A 20653-nucleotide genomic window follows, 5' to 3' on the forward strand; every position below is an offset into this window, starting at 1 on the left:
AGCGGTTTCAAGACAACCCAGTCTCAGTCCCAAGTCGTTGAATATCGGCGCTTGGGAGGTGACTTCCAGCATCAGACACCGAAGAAAAAAGCCATCCATTCATGTCGCCATGATAAGCAGCTGGCTGCCGTTATTGTGTAATTGTGCCCAGTGGCATCTGGAGGAAACATGGCGAGACAACAATGGTAGTTAAGGGGGTGAAAAGTCTGTGTGGGGCAGATGGGAGGGTCGGTGGATGGGTCCAACAACCACTGACTTTCACCCACGAGGCTGGTATTTGCATCCCCATCGGACTGTAAAGCCAAACCATGTTCTTGTTTCCTAAACCCAAACTACATGCCTTTGTTGGCTAAATGTAACCACGTGCATTTGTTGTTGAAGGTAAAAAAATGCGATGTAGTGTGTATACAGGTGATGAGTTGTAGGTGACACCATCAGCTGGCTTGAGGCGAGCTCAGACTGGCTGGTTCACACCGCTGCAACTTCTCTCTGCAAGGTTCTAAAACGGTTTCGTCCCGTTGCGAATCATTGGCCTGAACTGGGTTTAGCTGTAACTCTACACCTTTGCCTCATTTAGCATGTGTAGAATTATGAATATGCGAGTTAGTCCCTGCTGTTCTCTACTCGCCCCTCAGCTCCTTCTAGCCTACCTGCTCACCTTCGATTCTGCTCATCTTTGTCTACGTTAGAAACTTAGCAGTAATCGATAACATGAGCCTTCAGTTTGACTTCTCTATCAGCTCATAATGTGTCGCTGATGTTCGATAAACCTTATTCACGATATGTTACCTCTCATTTTGTCGTAGCGCTATGCTAACGATATGGAAGTCCCCACCCCATGGATGTGATTGGTTCCTTAGCTTTGTGACGTATGAAACCCAGGCTGTCTGAATCCATGTTTTTAAGACTGTCATTGGTGCACTGCAGTTCCAAGGCGGAAATGATCAGCCATTGCATTGACTGCTAATTTCTCTCATGTCTTTTAGCATCTTTTGAAACTCCACATGGACACGTTAACAGAATTTGTTTGTTGTGTAATTGGTGAAGTTTAGAATGAGGTTCACTTCCTGTTTCACTGTTCTGTATATGAAGACGTAAGGAATGTACCTTTCAGTAAGATGACCTCCATCTATGTTGATTTCTTTTGGTTGGATGATCAGAAGTGGAACCTTTTTGTGGTTCAATTTCTTTGCCAGGCCTGGGACAGAGGGCAGAGTATTCTGTTTCTGGACTGAGCAGTTAAATAATATGTACTTTTGATTGTTACTGCAACGTCATTGTGATGGTGTCGTGTAAACCCATGAGAGCATTTTACATGTGGGTAAAACTGTAGTCTTAAAACTTCTGTGGTATAAAACCGAGCTCCGCTGCACAACAGACAGACTGTCTACATCTGTGTATCCATAATTTTATTGTTATTTTCTTCCTTTCCATTGGTTAGGGATTCGTCTTGTTTGAATGAACTTTATTGGAATTGTTACTGGACATAACTGACATTCTGTGTGAACTCCATGTTGTGGCTGGTTGATTTATCCGTACAGTTGAGCAGGAGAGTCGCAGGTTCTGGCTCAGCAGAGAGGCCCATTAAGAGGCGTAGTGTGAGTTAACACAGCATACAAGAGTAATAAAAATTAACAGCCTGCCCATCTTAAAATAGTATATTTATTTGATTGAGTTATTTTTGCTCAATAGTACCCAATATCCTCCCACTTCCAAACAGACGGCTGTTACAGTACCTCTTTGGGGGGAAACAGCAAATGTACAATAAAATGATCACCATAATGAGGACCAGGCACAGAAGGAGCACACGGAGCAGCGTGAGGTGTGAGGCTCCCTCTGTGCGAGTCTGACCCCTGGCTTGTCTCTGGGGTGTTGGAGTCTGAGCTCAGGTATGTCTGCCGTGAGCGCCTGTAATGACAATGCCGAGGTCAGTCCTCGAACCCCCGGCTCCTCCTTAATGGAATAATGACCAGGACATGAAAAGTCCTGTCTATCACGTAGCCCCCAAGCCAACACACACAATTAGAGCTGGCATGTTTTCTCTCGCTCCCTCCCCGCCGCTCCGTGAGAGGGGATTTCCAGATGTTCATCATAAAGCGCTATGTATTTTCCAAAGAGTTGCCTTTTTCTCTCTCGCTCTCTGTCTGCGGCAATAAAATCAATTTGTGCTGTTGGGCTGGAGTGCCAATGAGCATGACCACACAGAGGAGTGTGAGCGCCATGCTGGTTCCCTGGATCAAACGCACCAACGGCAGCCTGTAAAGCTCTTATTTATGTGAATTCTTTTGATTTTATTATCGCTCTATCTACTGCTACCAGGATACATGTGTCTACAAGCATTTGTTGTGTTTACGCAATCTGGGGTTACTCTGACAGTGGTGCTTTCCATGTCGGTGTGTGCACAGCTAACTCTTTCCTATGTGGTCATGTGAATGAGAATAAGCCACTTTTAGCTGCAGTCACTTGACTTCCCAGGGGCGAAGGGTTGGAGTTAAGACAACATAGCTCTGTGCCACGACAGTGTGTGACCCCCTGGCTGTAACCAGTCACCGTAACCAGTCGCACAATACATGGAGTGTGTTGTGTGCTATATGTAAGATTATTAAAAAAGTCTGTTTGTCCATAATCGCATGTACTTGAGAGGTAATGACTGGAAAGAGAACTCTCACACACATTGTTGCACAGTAAACGTCTTTGTTTAAAGGAAAGCCAGTTGACTCTGCTCGCTGTTTTTCACAGTTTGACCTCGCAGGAGAGGGCCTCAACATACGGTAGAGAGTAGCAGGGAAATCCTTTAGCTACTTGATTTTATCTGTGAGGCCCCTGTCATAGTGCTGATGCATCTTGGACACATGGACACTGCCATTGTCCTCTTGCTACTGTCTGAATGGCCGCAAATAACCTGACCCAGTAACCCAGTAACATTTATGTTAGATAAAGTTGCAATAAAAAGAGTTTATGAAAGTTCATATTTCAGAGTTGTGGTAGACCACAAACTCTGCTGGAAACCACATCTAAATCATGTAAAAACAAACATGTTGAAGTCTACTGCACTATTGCACAAAACAAAAGACGTCTTCAATCTAAACTCATTACATATATGTTATCATGCATTTGTAGCTCCATACATTACCTGCTGTGTGGAGGTTACAGGATACACATACAGTACATACACAAATCCATTTGTTTTGCTACAGAAGAGAGCTATAAGAATTGTAAACAGTTGATTATCATGAACCAACCTTCATTTTTTTAATTCACATGCTCTCAGATAAAGAGATTTAATGAACTTTACAGCTGCATAATTAATATATGACATAACATGTCAGTATGAACCAAAAGTAGCTTGTATGTTTACAAAAACAAAGATAAGAATAAACGCAAAACAAAGATGTTTAACATTCAAAGAAGTTAATTTGTTGAACAGTTTTGAAAATGACTTGAAAATGTGTAATACACTTGAAAGATTTAAATATATATATATATTTAGAAATAAGATGATTAACAAATATAAAACCAAGTTAAGAACACTAGTGTGTGTATATAAATTTTGTTTGGGAATTTAGGGTATATATAATATACATGTATTTTATTTTGCTTGTTTTATTTTCCTTTCATTGCATAAAACTGAAGGGTACAGAGCAAAACAATGAATGAAAAAAGGGAAGGTGCAACTCAGCTAAATGAAACTAAATTAAATTAAATTAAGCTGAGCTAAACTAAGCTAATCAAACCCAAGTAAACTGCTTAAATTAAACTACACTAAAACTAAACTAAACTACATTAAATTACATTAAATTAAATTAAGCTAAGCTAAACTAAACCACACTAAACTAATGAAATTAAACTAAACTAATTTAATTTAATCTTATTTAATTTGATTAAGCTAATCTAAACTAAACCACACTAAACTAATTAAACTAAACTAATTTAATTTAATCTTATTTAATTTGATTAAGCTAAGCTAAGCGAAACTGAACTAAACAAACCCAACTAAACTAACTAAACTAAAACAAAACACGACACAAACTTAACTAAACTTAATTAGATAGAGTTAAATGAAAGTAAGCTACGCTAAGCTTAACTAACTTAAACAAATCCAACTAAACTAAGTAAACTGAACTAAACTAAATTAAATTTACTTAAATTTACTTACTTAAATTAATTAAAAGTAGGTTTCAACCACAGCTCATTTTGTTGACTCTGATTAGTTTTATTGATTGATTGCTTTGTTGAGCTTCTCCTCAGTTTGCTCACTAACACTAACTGTCAAGGCTGCGTGGATGAATTACGGATATTGCTGTTTAATATTGTACAAGCAGCGAGCACAGTTTACTGATTTCATGATTACAGCCACTATAAGCATTAGGACTCGCCAACATATTTACACAACATATCACAATCATAAAATGATCTAGCTTGTTGGGAGTGTGAAATGGCGAATACAGTATTGTTGCATTGTTCATGACATCTGGACTCACACCCTGCGTGTGCACAGATATATGCTGCCTACATATATACCCAGCTTTTTCTATAGCATTCCATATGCTTTGATACCGAACTGTGTGTGTGTGTTCAAAGATAAGATGGAGAACAGAGGGAGGAGAACAAAGCGACTACGCTTCTCTTATGTCGACATAATAATACATTTCAGCACTATTACCCCACACATTCATCCTACACAGATATCTTCACAATAAAAGATAAGACTCCAACATTTTGCTCTGCCATTTGTGCATGCTGTGGAGTCCTTAAGTGATGTGGAGATAACCAACCCAGCCTCCCATTCAGCATGGTTTCCTGGTGCAGGGACTGGGAAATGGTAGACCACACTGCTCGCTCTCAGATGGATACTTCGCCCGGAGCTACACACCCCGGCGACCACAAATGGACCGGGCCTGCCTGTAATAAATTGGCGGAATTGGGTCGTGGACTTTAAGAGAGAATCATTATCCAACTGCGCTTTTGTCAGGATGTGGTGTTTCACGAGCATTCTCTCACTTTCTTCTTGTTCTGACTCCCCATTAGCAACTCAAATGTCTTCCATATGTCTGTTTGTGTACAGCACGGCTGCTCTCTTAAAACTGTTCCCTTTGTGGTCGGCTGCAAACACGGCATCGTGAGGAGTGTGTGCGGTAAAGCCATATGTTAGTGTTGACCCATCATAGTAACCTGCTTTGATATCTGAAAGGTCTGTGACCAGCTCTGAACCGAGAAATATTACACGTTGGAACTTTTAAAGCTCGACGCCTTCCCAGCTGCTTTCCTGGTCCCAGATTTTTGATAGCTGCAAATAATTTTCATAATTATGTCCCCCTCCAACTCACCGTCTGTGAACGCGCTTATGTTTAAACAGGTGGAGAACTCTTTTTTTTTCCTTGACTGCTTTGTCTGTGACACCACCAAGGAAACAAGGGGGAGATAAAAGCGTGCCGTATCGACATCATTTTTCACATTATTGGATAAAAACGAACACGGACGTCTCTTTGATTTGATTTCAACAAATGTCATGTTTTATATGGCATTGTATTCCAGGCCTAACATGGAATAATCTGATTCTCCTTCCCTGGATAATGCCATTACACTGACTGATTTTTTCTCCTGGCTATTTCTCATGCATTTCTCCTGGCATGGCATCATCCGCCTCGACCCGTCAGTTTTAAACCGAAGCGTCAAGCACCTCCGGATTCCTCGCCACTTCCTCTCAAATCGCATTAAAAACTTTCAGTGTGCGTGACTAATTATTTTCTCACCACCGCATTTGGCTCCGGTAAAATAATTTCTCCTTTTCCCTCACCGTTCATCTGATATTCGTTTATGCACTCTGCACTCGCTGAGCCGGGGGAACGTGTTGTTGCAGAGAAACCTGAAACATATGAGTCCAATTCACTTCACCCACGTGGAACACCAGTGTTTTTTAGGACTCGAGAAAGGACTTGTTATGGACGCTGAGTGAAATGTAATTGCGCTGTTATTGCAGCTGTCCCAGTGAGGAGGAAAGCAGACGTTTAAAAAGCACAACATGTTTCCGAGAAGACATTTTTGCTGACAGCCTTTCTGGCCGCCAACACACACCTCTATCCCATCAGTTCACTCTGTCATCTACTGTTACCCCTCGTCCACCACACGGCCAACAAACACAAGCACATACACAGATTTTCCTCATTCAAGAAGCTCTCTTCCTAAACACTGATTCCTCTAAAATTGCATAAATTATTAGGTGATATTTACTTGAACAGAAATGTATGCACACGCCCCCACCTGCCCACCAAATCACTGTCCGAGCCTTATAAGAGCTGACACTCGGTCAAGCCGCGCTCACTGCACCTCCTCAGCTCACCTCTGTTTAATTTGCTTGTCATGTTCTTTCATCAGCCAGCTCGTTAGCAGCGTGCTGGTGTTGAGGGAGATGGTATCGCCATGTCAACCCTGTCGATGATCACACAACAAACACACATACACACCGATACAGGTTTGTGGTGTGTAGTCGAGTCGCACACGTATCAGTGAAATGAGGCAGTGGCTGCTAAACTGTATTTTATGTCTTCAGCATACTAGAAATACACAGTATACATTAAGCAAAATATGACTTTATTATATAACATTTTATTAGCTATAATAAGGCGCTCTGATTCACACAAACAGAGAGCGCAGAGAGAGTAATTTGCATGAGCAGTGAAGTTTAAAATCCAGGGAAAACGGGCCAGCAGTAATGTGGCCAGTCCACAGATTAATTGTGAAGTACAGTAGTAAAACACATTTTAAATCCTGTGAAGGAACAAATACTGAGCTCCAAAGTCACTGATGTATAAATTAAATCTGAACTAGTGAGACATATGACATTTAACACATCAAACCATGGCAATCAATATTCATTTTAAGGGTTTGTTTTTTTTTCAGTAATTTTGAATTATTATAAAGTATATTTGTGATGTGATCGGTGCACCTGAGAATACCTATACCTACCCAAATTTCCAGCCTCCGTTTCTTGAGGTCTTCTTAGTTGATTCCAACGATCATTCTCAACGCTTTCTCTCTTTGGACATCATCATGACACTCTCCAGCACCGTTAGTGTTTGACTGTTTGACGTGATGATTTTGCCAATAGTCCCTTTCAGCTGTGAAGACACTGGGAGATGTGTTGAACTAATTTTAACTCATCCGTATTTTATTTTGTCAGCGGCAGTAAAACGCACGTGGCATCAGAGACTTGTGCAGATTAAACTGGGATAACACTTTAAGACTACAAACGGACTCAGAACTCTCCAGCCAAGCAGCATCAGGACTCCACATAACCCACAATGCAACACTCATTAAATTACAGACTCACCCTGTAACGCAGGGACCGGTGCAATTCAAAGAGAACATCTGCTGTTTGGAACCTCAAAGACAACCCCACAAACATTTTATTTTTTCTATTTTTCCGGGAAGAAATATCCTGTCATTTTGTGGTCGATATGTTTTTTATTTTTTGTTTTGTATGTTGATGTCGCTTTTGGAGGCTGCATTAGAATGTCAGTACAAACTCTACGCTGTCTGGCATTCCTGTAAATACAAACAGGAGTATGCACGCACATCCAAATCAGTGTGGGCAGGTGCTGAGCCGAAAGTATGTAAGCAGTTACCAAAAAAATGACTTGCTCACACACTGCAGGGCGTCAGTGTCCACCTATTTGGTGCTCAAGTTTGCATGTCGAAGTATCAAAGTGTGTTAAAAACTGAGTAGCAGGTGGCACCTTGTATGGTAGCCTCTGCCACCGGTGTATGAATGTGTGTGTGAATGGGTGAATGTGACTCGTAGTGTAAAAAAAACCAAAAAAACGTTCTAAGTCGTGAGAAGGCTAGAAAGGCGCTATACAAGTGCAAGTCCATTTACCATTTATGTTTTGAGGTTAGTACTCTTGCGTTGTGTAGATAAAATGATAACCCACTTGGGGCGTCGGTGGCTTAGTGGTAGAGCAGGTGCCCCATGTACAAGGCTGTTGCTGCAGTGGCCCGGGTTCAACTCCAGCCTGTGGCCCTTTGCTGCATGTCTCTCCCTCTCTCTCTCCCCCTTTCACGCTTTGTTGTCCTATCAATTAAAGGCAAAAAATGCCCATAAAAATATCTTTAAAAAAAAGAAATGATAACCCACTCTCAGTCACTGTTCAGCTTGGACTATGGATTTATTTCAGCACTGGTGAATATAAAACAAAAAAATCAGCCTTTGTAGCCAGCTTTCATTACCAGTGCAGCTCAGCATGCACTGAAACAAAACGATATTGATATCCTGACTTCATATGAGCAGAGGAAATCTCCGCTCATCGCTAGGCTAATTTATACAATGTAAAATGCCATAGGCTTGTGCTAATAACGTTAGCATGTTGTATTTGTTTTGAAAACGTGTTTAGTATAAGACAGTTGTTTTGTCAGTGAACTTTGTGAGTTGTAATGGAGCTGAATTTTGTAACGTTACCTTTGTTAAATGTTGCTGTTGCCCCTGGCTTCATATGAGTAGAGGAAAAGTCAGCTAGCCCCTAGGCTAATTTACGCAATGTAAAATGCCATAGACTTGTGCTAATAACGTTAGCATGTTGTATTTGTGGGGGAAATGTGTCCAGATAAAGACAAGTGTTTGTCTGTGAATGCTGTGAGTTATAGTGAAGCTGATTTGTGTACTTGTGTTTGAAATTGTCTCTATTAAGCCATGTTTAATGTGTGTTTAATGTGTGTTTTGAATCAACTAAACTTTACAGCACTTCACAGAAACCTCTGCCGCCTACGAGTGTTCTGTAACTGCAGAGTGATACAGACACAACCCCGCACAAGTATAAATGCTAACAATGGCGTAGGCCACATGCCTAGGGTCTGCCGCACAACTATAAATCCCGCTTAATGGCCAACAAGCTAATCACCCACAGAGTAACCTGCACAGCTACTTGCTCCAAATACATCTCCAACCACCCAACATCATCACAGAACATTAATTAGTGTTTTCAGGAGCTTTTTTTGGCACATTTATGGCAATGAAAAACACTTTTAAACATAACATAAAGTATTATCCACGGAGCTTAGCCAAAGTCAACCTACCGTGAGTCCAGAGACAACAGACTGTAACAGAGCATGAGAGCACTGCTCTTGTAGACTCTGAGGCAATCTATTAAGCCAAGGATTCCTAATTGATATAAAGATCTTATTTGGTGTATTATGCCTTTAAAGATATTATCAGGGGGCTTTTCATCCACTGCCACAGGTGCATGTTTAGTGCCGTTGTCATCATGGAATCACACCTACTAATTACCTGTTCCCCAAGTGTAGCCTTACACACAAGAGGCATCACACTGACAAACCACCTGCTGCGCTGAGGGAAATATATTCCATCATCTAAGTTTGTGTGTTTTTCCTCTCATTTCCAAAGACAGCAGTGTTCTGGCTTCATTACTGTGTCTTAACTCGTCATTTGGTGGATGTTACAGGTGAGCAATGGGACGGAGACGCCAAGCGGACGCCACTCAGTAACAGTTGACAGTCAGGTCCAGAAACAGCAGCAGGAGGACAGAGACGGTTTCCAGCAGGCACAGAGACAATACAGCTCGCTGCCACGGTGAGACCTCGGCTCCCTCCCCTCTCTGTGACTTATCACGTTCTTCTTGCCCTTTCTCAACCTCTTCATTTGACTTTTTCCGATTTCCATCAATTCCTTGTCCTCATATTTGTTCCTTTTACCCTCTTTTCTCTACACTTTCTTTAACGTATCTCTTTGGTCACAAAGTCAGTCACCACAAAGCCACATTCAACTCATCTCCAGACAGAAAACCCTTTGAATGAAATCATTTAATGTGATCGCCTGGAATTATTTGACTGATATTCACTTTCATTAAGTCAATGTTGACCCTGAAGAAGTGGTGACTTTGTCACAAGCATCAGCCCCCCCTCCCCCCTCTCTCCAGCATTTCCAGTGTAATGAATAATTGCTCCAATATCATGTTTTTAAAAAGGAATTTTCTCTTGGCAATGTCTTGCCTTACACAGCTTGAGTTCAGAGCTACAGTCGCTGCTCTTCATCTCCTCCATCTTCCTGTTTCGATTCTTTTGCATATTTTTCAAAGACATGCCAATAAAGCTTACCATATCTTACATCTCGAGGCGTTTGGGGGGAGAGAGTTTAGTATCGGTATTTGCATTTCCTGCCTTTACTCTGTGCGTGTGTCTGCTCCTCTACCAATCCTCTGAAGCTCTCTAATCACACTTTAGTCAATGCAAATTGCAAAGCCAACAACTGCTGGTGGAAAATGTTCACTTTTAAGTTCTTACATCCTTAAAGAGGAAGTCACCAAAGATTCACAGTCTATACTTTGACTGACTGACGCAGGGATTTAAAGATAGTGATAAAATAAACATAATTTCCTCTGTTTCCTGATTGAAAACAATCCAATGTGAGTTTTTGTATCATGAAATGTACAGCGTGTTCTAAATGTTGTAAGTGAAGCCAGAATGAAGTCTGATTTATTTAAGTTTTGCTGCTTTGCCAGTTTAAACAAAGACAGAACACTTTAAGTGTGTGTATATGTGTGTGTGTGTGTGTGTGTGTGTGTGTGTGTGTGTGTGTGTGTGTGTGGTCTTTTTAATTTTCTTGGCCGGAGTAACTCTGCTCTCCTGTGATTTTAATCTTGCCTTACACAAACAGCAATCATTTCTTCATAACCATCCTCTTTTGCTCTGCTGTCTCAGAACAGTCACAGCCGGGTCGATTAAAACATGCTCCCGTCTATAGCTATGGATTTGCGGGTCCACATGGACGCATAATCAATGTGGCCTGTATAAGCCAGAGTGATCTGTGCATTCACTTCATATGTGTTATCTGCTGGCATCTCATGTGATGTGACAGTTGCTTCCAGCCCTCCCCTCTCCCTGAGCTCCTTCTCTTGGGAAAGTTGGTCTGGCGGGCCAAAAAGCCAGGCAAGGACGGCCTTTGATATGCATTCCTCTCATAATCTCATAGCGTCTTTTAGCAAAGAGTCGCATGAGCTCAGGCTTGACGTTTGACCCCGGCTAAGGCTTTTTCAGAGCTTGTGTCTCGACGCGGCTCCTCATTAAAGAGCTAAAGTCTTATATCCCCAGATTAATAACCGCAATTCCTCTAACTCCAACCACCTCTCTTCTGGAACCCCTTCATCCTGTCCTTCTCCTCCAAAACAGGAAGCCTGAGCAGTCAGCCGAAAAGGGGACATTCCCTAAAAAAAAAGAGCTTCCAGAAGAGGCCATGGTAGCTGGTTATCTGATGACGGCCAGGCTTAGCTGGCTGTCTGGGATGTGAGGATTGGAAGAGCACTAATGAAGGCTTGTTGTCGGAGCAGGATTAGCGGTGACAGGCAGTGGAGGGCGAGAGGGGCCGGGAGAGGAACGAGTGTGTTAGTAGGAAAGAGAGACCACTGATTAGCCTGAAAGAGACACACAAAAATACACACACATAAATGTGGTCAAGATAAGGTTCTTAAATGTGGCCTGAGTGAACTGCCAGTAGCTCCTCCATCTCTCCCGCAGCCAAGACAACATTGTTCCACGCTATAAAGAAAACATTATTCCAGGTTTGTAGACAATTTATTTGTACAATATAGCAACGATTGTTCCACTGCCCATTGCACGCATTTGGGTTTTTTTCCCTAATCACTTTGCGTCCGTGCATGTGTGTGTGCTCTTTCCTCCTCCTCATAAACTCTGATTCTTCCCAGCTGTTTTAAAGAAACACACAGCGGCCACAAATTTTTCTGCAAGCCAACTTCCTGGCTTTGTTTGTTATGTTCTGTCATTCTAAATTTACCCCACTCTTTGGCATGATGTATTTTCCCATCCCCTCCCTCTGTAGATGTAACTAATCCACTTTGTGACATATTCTGGCGCAGGAGTAGAGGTGATAAGAGAACCAACTCCCCTGACGCATCAATCACGATCACATTCCTGTGGAACGATGCCATTTCTGCTCTGCTCTCATCGCCACTGAAGACTTCCCCCTAAATTTCCCTTCTTCCCTTTTCTACTTTAAAACCTAAAAGGTCACTCTGGAAACACAGATCGCTGCCGCGTGCAACAGGCGTCCCGGGTTTCCAAATAAGCGGCTCCCTCATGAGCGTCGCTGGCTGCTCTGTAAGCCAAGCCGGGGTGTAAATGCATGGCGACTCGCCCAGACAGCCAAAACCCAGATATGGAGCATGTGGTGGGGCTCTCTCTGCAGTCTGTCCCTACATCTGCCCCTCCGCCAATTACCCTCATACTTACACATGCTCTACATGCGTGCACACACATACACAGAGCGGGACAAGATAATGTGTTTGTGTCACACATGTACGGAACATAAATGCAGAAGTGTGGACTTAAGCTTACAAAGGCTCAGATACGAACACACTTCCCTTTGATACTGTGGACCACATTCATTAGTGATGCTGGATGTGTAGGCTCCTCATTAGCATTACATAGAGATGGCGATTAAAAAAATGTCTAAAGGGGACCTATGATGCGTCTCCTTTGTTTCTGTCACATATGTATCATGTTACAGTGTTGGATGTGCATATTAAACATAGTAACCCCTGTGAATAAAAACCTCAGACCATTCTGAATACTCTGTTTCCAACTGTTTTTTTTCCACTTTTAAGACAAGCTCACTGCACCTCATGACACATTCCTTTATATGGTCATCTGCTCCATACACAGTACTGCAAATACATCACATAGCCTACACTGCTACATGTAGCTACATGCTAACATCAGGCAAACATGTCTTGGTTGGTTGCAGATGTTGTTAATTTCTCCCTGATTTTGGATCATATTCCTGCTGGAACATGTCCGGTTGTGAAGATTTTGGTCAAGAAACTTTAACTGGTGATTGTAATTGTTAGAAATGCCACGACACAACGTTATAGTCATTCCCCAGCTGCAATGATGGTGCAGAGACGCCAAGAGCACCGATACGGAAGACCCAGAAACACTTAAACAGTACATTGACATGCACAGTGAAGTCGAACTAAGGTTACAGCTCGACAAGGACTAACTGGACTACTGTCCTTGTACAAGTATACAAGCACAGGAGGGGAGTCGATGTATAAACTGAAGTACGTCCGACTCCTCTACGATAGGTGCCAATATGCCCCCTTTCAGCTTGTTAGCATTGGACCTTTTTCCGGTTGACCTATTACATCACAGACCAAACAATTGAGCGTCGACCAGCTGCTCTGCCTCTTTTTTTCCACAGGTCACCTTTCACCTTTCCATGTTTTCCTCCATCCATGTACTTGAAAATATTTAAGTCTTTCAGCTGACGCAGAGTGAATTGTATCTCCTCATCTGTCCAATAATGCACGGCTCTGGATGTTGATTTCGCCATGTTGTTACAGGCTACTTCTTCTGTTACGACTTCTGGGTCAGAGCCCGGAGTGAAAAGTGTTTGGGTCTGATTGACTGTTGTTATGCCCCTGGGCAGCAGTATGTGACAAACAAAACTCAACTACTGACCCAAAATAACTACATAAGACATCTTTCAAACACTCAAATCAATGGGATTTATTAACAGATAAAACAAGAAAACAAGACAACAAAGATCCCAGGCTGAGAGGCAGGAGGATCAGCAGTCCCCACACCAGAGGCCTCTCTCTCCTCTACTGCTGCTCCTCCATACCAGGTGCACTGCATCTCGTTAAGCAATGCAGCACACCTGGGCAGATCTACAGTGGAGGGAAAAGGGACAGCAGCACAGAACACACACAGCCAAAGTAATACAGCTCCCAGTCACATTATCTCAAAGTCTGACTTTGAGAAAGTTGCTGTAGTACGATTTCAGTCAGACCAACATGTTTACATGTGTTTTAAAAGTCTGGTTTCAGTCGGACAAACACAATAAATCTTTCGTCTCTAAAGTCATGTTAACCAAAAATACAAGTATGAACCTAAAAATGAACATAATAGGTCCCCTGTAAGGGAGAGTTGAATTTATGACAAGATAACAGAAGATATAATTGCATTGCTCGTTTGTGCTGCAAGTCGAGCCGTTATTTTTGCACCAGGTGGCAGACACACATGCACAATAACATTAACTTGTCAACTATCTCAGGAGCTTGTAGGAGGAAACAGAAGCAAGTCCCTAACGTATAGCTACAGTTTTGGACAACCATGACTTCTCTTTTGTGGCTACATGTAGTCTCCATTTCTACGAAGCCTTTAACCTACAGCACAAGTACAAAGTATGAATCAGTCGTATTTGGTTCAGTCAGATTTGTAATCTTATTTTTCCTGTGGAGCAGCATCACAGCACACACAGAATAAGAGAAAAATAATCATGGTTCAAGGTAGAATTGATTGCCATTATCTCCATTGTAAGGTTTGGGTTTTAGAAAACACTTGATATTTTGTTGAAGCACGAGTGCCTTGGACAGTAAATAGCCTGTTCTGTCTTTTGTTCCTGTCAGCCTCTCTGCAACGAGTCTCGGCCAGATAAGAAATTCAGGCATTTTGTCCTAAAAGCACGTCGGGCCCCTGTGTCCCTCTGCAGGCTTTTGCGCCCTGAACTCAAAAGCCTCTTAAGCGCACAGCAGGTCAGTGAGGTGTGAATGGGATTTCTCTTAGCACCCCTGACACAAAAGGCACTGTCACAGGTCTTCCATCGCACGGCGGCCCTAATGGATCCTAATAATGGAGGAGCAGACTCAACACTTTAGCCAAAGACCTGGCAGTTCACGATGACAGCTTTTCAGGGCCAATTTCCGGAAAGGGGAGCATGTGTGGCGGAAGGCAAGCTTGGACGTCAGGTTTTTTTTTGTGTATGTGTAAGAGATAATATGTGTGCATCTTGGGCCGTCCTGTCAGTGCAGGGGCTGGCAGGCAGACTGAAGATGAGTAGAAGGCGGATAACGCCGTGAGGCCTGCCATTACTCTGTCTGTGCTGTAAGTGCACCCGTCTGCATCGCTAAAAAATAGTTAAATGGATGAAAGCTGCCATTTTTCTCAGCGAGGTTTTAACATTTGTGTTTGTTTACGATGTGGAACTAATAGTGCTGTGGGCGTTTCAGGCTTCCCCCGTCTGTTTCCTGTCTCTTTCATGTCTCTGTCTTCATGTCACTGGATTCAGTGTAATCATGCAGCAGACTATAACAGATCCCTCTTTGCTCCCCTCACGTTGCCCTCAGTATTTTAACTCAGCACCACCACATCCCCCTTTTAATCCCGCAAAATGTGAAAATGGCAGCATTCTCTGCTGGAGTGCTGTTCCTTTAGAATTCCCCTTCAGTGGTGCTGACCCAAAAAAGCAATCTTTCCCGAGCAGTTGCTGTTTAAGGTGACTCACTCAACAGCCTGATTGACCTCTTTACCTGTCTCTGTGTGTTTAGGCAACCTCGTAAGAACCCCAGCACGGCGTCCCAGGACTCGTGGGACAAGGTGTACATGCCGGCAGAGGGATTCCAGACATCCAAGGAGAACCCTCGCTACTCGGGCAGCCAGGGATCACGCAACGGCTACCTGGGAACGTCCAGCTTCAACGCCCGCGTCCTCTTAGAGACTCAGGAGCTGCTGAGGCAGGAGCAGAGACGCAGAGAGCAGGAGGCCAACAAGGCCAGGCCACCTCCCGCTCAGGAAACCCCCAGCGGCAGCACCTTCGACCACAGCAGAGACCACACTCAGGCCTCAGGCTCTGCTCCGGCCCCGCCACAGGCCCCGCCTCAGTTAAAGGGGCCCTACAGACAAGACGTTCCCCCGTCGCCTTCTCAGCTCGCCAAGCTCAGCAGGCTCCAGGGGTCCGAGAAAGGGAGGCTGTTTTACTCCTGAGACATGACGAGGGACTGGAGAACTATTGATTTTTGGAGCATTAAGAGGGAAAATACAAAGAGGGCAAAGAGTCTGTTTTTTGTTAAAAGCTGAGACACAAAGATTTTTATGGGACTGCGAACAGAAAATGTTAATATTTAAAAAAAAAGATTTTTTATGATACGAAACATTATCTTTTTAGTTGCTTAAAAAAAATAGAGATCTTTTACTGTCCAGAATTGTGATCATCTAACTCTGAGTGCAAGTGCCTTCTAGTCCATCATCTGTTCACCTTTTGTCGGCTTCAGCCCCTTTTTTATTGGCTCACGATTTGCAGCTTTGACCCATCCATCTGATACATTCAGGCGAGCAGACGTCATGGCAGAAGGCGACCGGTTTTGGCCGTCACTGCATCGCCACATCTGACAGCAGCATGTCCTAAACACAATAACCCAGAGCACAAGACACAGCCCAGGCATGTTTGTGAACCACTCGGGCGCCGGCGTTGACCTCAGTCGATACCACGCTTGTGTGAAGGTGGCTTATTTGTTGCTGTTCACGGGGACTTTGTCGAGCACTTCGCGTTCATGTGAGTGTGAAGCATGTGTGTGTGAGTGTCGGCAGGAGCTGGCATGTAGCGACAGAGTGTGGAGGTTAAGCAGCTTGTGTGAACTGTGGAGTCTTGGGTTTTGGTTTCAGATACAACACTTACCCAGAGTGTGTATCTTCCTTCCAGCCCCTTCCTGTATTCAATATGATAATCCTGAATCCCGTCTTCCTCTGCTGGCTGCTCTATCTCTGTTTTTTCCCCTCACTTTGTCACCCTCACCATACGGCGCTCTCAGTGGAGGGAAACAGCTTTAGACCTGCTTTATTCCCACCCTGTCCCGCCCACCCCGGGAATCCAACGGTGTAAATGGGGTCAGGTCTGGGTTATTAATTAATGTACCTCATTAAATATGAATGGGCCCCTTTGTGTGTGTATGTTGTCAAGTATGGCGAGAGGGAAGAAACAGCGACCTTGCCGATGTGGCTCTGGCCCCGTCCTCGCCTTGGATGATGTGGCTGTAACCGAAGCCCGCTGGCCCCTAGGTGTCTGAGTTGTTCCTTGCTGAATATTTCATCAGGGTGGTTACACTGGGAAACCACATCGCCTGTGCAATAGGTGGCCTCAGTGTGGGGCCGCCCGTCCATCGGCCCGGTACAATGGAGCTGATTTTGTTTTCCTTTCATGATTATTTCCATTGGTAGAAAACCACTCGGGAGCCTTTCCGCCGTTCAATCAATAATTAGCGGTGTAATTTCAGTGTGTGGGAGAGAGTATATGTGTGACCCCGTGTTTGTGTGCCTGTCTTTGTATTTCCATCCCTGTACGAATGAGCTTTAGGCAGACTGAGGATGTTTTTTTTGCAATGTAAGGTTGTTTTTCTTCAAGGGTAAATGTGAGGATTGATTTTGGGTCCCTGTTAAAATTAGGGTCAGTTCAGGGAAAGTACGAAGATTAAAATTTGTTGATTTACTTTATTGATTTAGCTGGTCATTTATTCAGATTTTAGGGTAATTTTTCCCTTCAGTACATAGTATGCTGTTACTATAGCGACCTAGTGACTGTGAATCTGTGCATTAATGCAGCAGGTCAGTAATCAAATTTATTAGCACACAAATCAGCTTCACTAAAACTGGCAGCATTCACAGACGAACACTTGTCTTTATCTGGACACATTTTCTCCACAAATACAACATACTAATGTTACTAGCACAAGCCTATAATGCTAATAACACTGTATAAGTTAGCTTAGCAGCTAGGAACATTTAACAAAGGTAATGTTACAAAGTTCAGCTCCATTACAACTCATAAGGTTCACCGCCAAAACAACTGTCTGATACTTAATACGTTTTCCAAACAAATACAACATGCTAACGTTATTAGCACAAGCCTATGGCATTTTACATTGTATAAATTAGCCTAGAGACGAGCGCAGATTTCCTCTGCTCATATGAAGCCAGGATAAATCACACACTTAAGACTTAAAATGCTATTTTTGTGGAGGCTTCATTGTCTTCACAATTTATTGTTTCTTATCTGTGAAATTAACGTAAATAAAAGCTTTGTTTCCACTGAGGGAAATGGTTTCAGCTTACAGAAGCAGACAGGAGGTCTACGTTGCTATGATGTCTAGTTACATATCTGGGGAGGTGCACGTCAGGCTATGGTGTAGGGTACGTCCAGCAGAAGTATAAATCCTGCAGATTTCATGAGGCTGCTTTGGGTCAGTTTCAGTTTGAGTCAACCTTGGGATGGAATTATTTTGAATACAGGAATGTATCGCTACATGTTATGGTCTTTCCTGCTGCGCTGCTGTCCCAACGATACTTTCCCTGTCATGAACATGCATACAAAACCTGGTACGTGTATACATGGCCAAGAAATCAGCATTTTTCAGGAGAAGTCAGCCCTGCCCTGATCACTGAAAAATCCAAATGTTTCCTAGTTTCTTACAGTAAGAGCAAAACACCAAGCAGCAACCTCTGCAGCTGGAAAATGAAGCCAAAGCTGAAGTGCCAAAGACCGCAGTTAATTTAATGGCCACTGGAGGCTGGCTTAAAGCGAGTCAATCCCTATAGACCCCATGTTGAAATGCTAACTTTACAGCAGAAATAAACATGTGTACAGCCTGGTAAAAAAAACTGTTTTGGTCTCTATAGCTATTTCCTCTGCACTCTAGGCTGGCGTTTTTGGTGGGCGGGGCTTAGCTGGAGGCAAAACAACTCTCCACAGACATTAGCTCTTTTTGAAAAGAGCACAGGACATTACAAACTATGCAACACCTTTAGTGAGAGGTACACTTTTTTACCACTCATCTAAATTAAACATTTATATTATACACTAATTGTCCACCATTGTAAACGAGCAGTTGTTCATACAGAAGAAAAGGACTGTCGGATTAAGACCAGGATCAAGATTAAAATGTTTCAGTTTCAGTCAGGCACATAATGATAAGAGTAGGTTGAGGAGTAAAATCTATTGTGGTTGAGAGTCTATGGTCCTCACAAGTGCATAAAAAGATAGTGTTCTCACACATAAAAGGGGCGTGTGAAATACAGTATCGTGTATTTGTTCGTCTACCAGCGTTCCAGTGTGCGTGTGTGTGTATTTGTGTGTAGGTGGACATGTGTTTAAGCGTCTGCGAACGCTGCCAGTGACTGGATGCTCCAATATGTCTATGAATATGTCTTGGCAGCCATATGAACCACTTGGCTGCTGAGTGGGTGAGGAGCAGAGGAGTAGGAGGGAGAGAAGATGGGAGGCCTGACCTTGCAGATGATTCAGTCAATGGAGTAATCACAACTATTCCTCTGAGTGTGCACTACAAACAGGAGGTTACCAACAAGGCTGCGCTCACTTTTGCTGTCTCTTCTTCTTCTCCTCTTCATTTATCTCCTTCATGTGGAGCCGAATTAGACTCGGTCTTGTTTGTATGTGTGTGTGTCTGTGTGTCTGTGTGTGTGTGTGTGTGTGAGGGGGTCCAACTCTGACACAGACGCTGTTTTAACTGATGTCTCATTGTGATCTGGGGAGAGGTTCAAGTGCCTGCAATATCTAAGGAGTTTTTTCCCTCCTCATATGCAAATTTGATAATATCCCATAATGCACGTTTATTATTTCTGTTGTGTAATTAATGTTTGTGCGCCGCCTCTGTGACACATGGATTCTTCCCATAAAGCTATTGTTTCGAGGGATTTTTTTTTTTATCCTGGGAGAAATGAGAAATATATTGTTATTGTTTCATTGTGTTTTTACGACCATCCCTCATTGTATTTTATTATCCACAGTTTGGTACTATGGTGGTAAAAAATGACTAATATGTAAGCACAGTGCAATTTTCCTTTTTACAACAGTGGTATCATTAAGTTTTCTGCCATTCTCTGTACATACAATATAAACTTTTTTTCTCAGTGAATAAATTGAGGGTGGATTCAAATCCTTGTAACAGTAATTTCCCTTGATTGTGCTGCTTTAACATTCACAAATGGTTTTTCTTCTTGATAACACACCAGCGAAATAAGATGCATAATTAAAGGCGAGTAATGAACACCTTATTTCTTCTTGCTGCTACCACGGTTTTTAATATGAAACGCATTTTTTTCTTTTTACATTATAATTATAAATTTGGCCAGTGTGTTTTTAAGCTGTATTTAGTAAAACTAAGAAGATCTAATACAAAGACGTTTTTCCTATCAGTCATCTGGTTGCCAGATCCCTCTTCGTGCCTTTAACAGCTAAAAATAAAATAAAGTTAAAAAAAGAAAATCAGGATTTTCCACACTGTTCCTCTCATTACTGGAGGAATGTTGAAACAACTACCTCTGCGATAGCTACAGTGAGACATTGGCATTCACTCAAAATGTGGCTCCCACATTTGTCCAAGTGGCAGTAAAAAAAGTAAAAACACATCCTCCCTGTCTCTCCGTCTCTTTAATCTCTGTTCCTGATAGGTCAATGTGACGGCTGGCCGGGAGGTTTCGCCTTGAGCTGGCTGAACTTCTAATAACATCCTGTGATGACTCCTATGGTGATAAAGACAATAGTCAAATTTATGATATCCAACTCCTGGGAAAGGCAGGTTTAAGAATTTGGCCCTGCATCACAGAGCTGCTGCCAAATCTGTCTTCATCCTGAGGAAGGGAGAGGCCTTTGAAAGAATCAGTCTGGTCAGGGTGGAAATATACTAGAAAGCACATGCATCCGGGATGAAAACATCCACTCGTCCATATATCACCTTTGGGGATACGGGGAAAAATTAAGGTGAGAAGGGAGAGGAGAACAAACTGTGGAACTTTGCCCAGACTATGAGAAGACAGATAGAAGCTTTAACTGTAAATA

The 20653-nt window shown here is 42.8% G+C and overlaps 1 protein-coding gene across 6 annotated transcripts in view; it reads left to right on the top strand.

Annotated features, from left to right (window-relative positions):
- The window catches only part of LOC117264743 (partitioning defective 3 homolog), a 424452-nt gene extending 404686 nt beyond the window's left edge, over nucleotides 1-19766 (top strand). For all 6 annotated transcript variants that reach the window (XM_033638949.2, XM_078162514.1, XM_033638950.2 and 3 more), the window contains 2 exons: nucleotides 9456-9583; nucleotides 15354-19766. In XM_033638949.2, the coding sequence (XP_033494840.2) occupies nucleotides 9456-9583; nucleotides 15354-15789 (564 nt within the window). In that variant the 3' untranslated portion in view covers nucleotides 15790-19766. The remainder of the gene's footprint in view (nucleotides 1-9455; nucleotides 9584-15353) is intronic.
- Nucleotides 19767-20653: the final 887 nt, after the last annotated feature.

Source organism: Epinephelus lanceolatus, chromosome 20 (genome assembly GCF_041903045.1).
Source record: "Epinephelus lanceolatus isolate andai-2023 chromosome 20, ASM4190304v1, whole genome shotgun sequence".
Lineage (NCBI taxonomy): Eukaryota > Metazoa > Chordata > Actinopteri > Perciformes > Serranidae > Epinephelus > Epinephelus lanceolatus.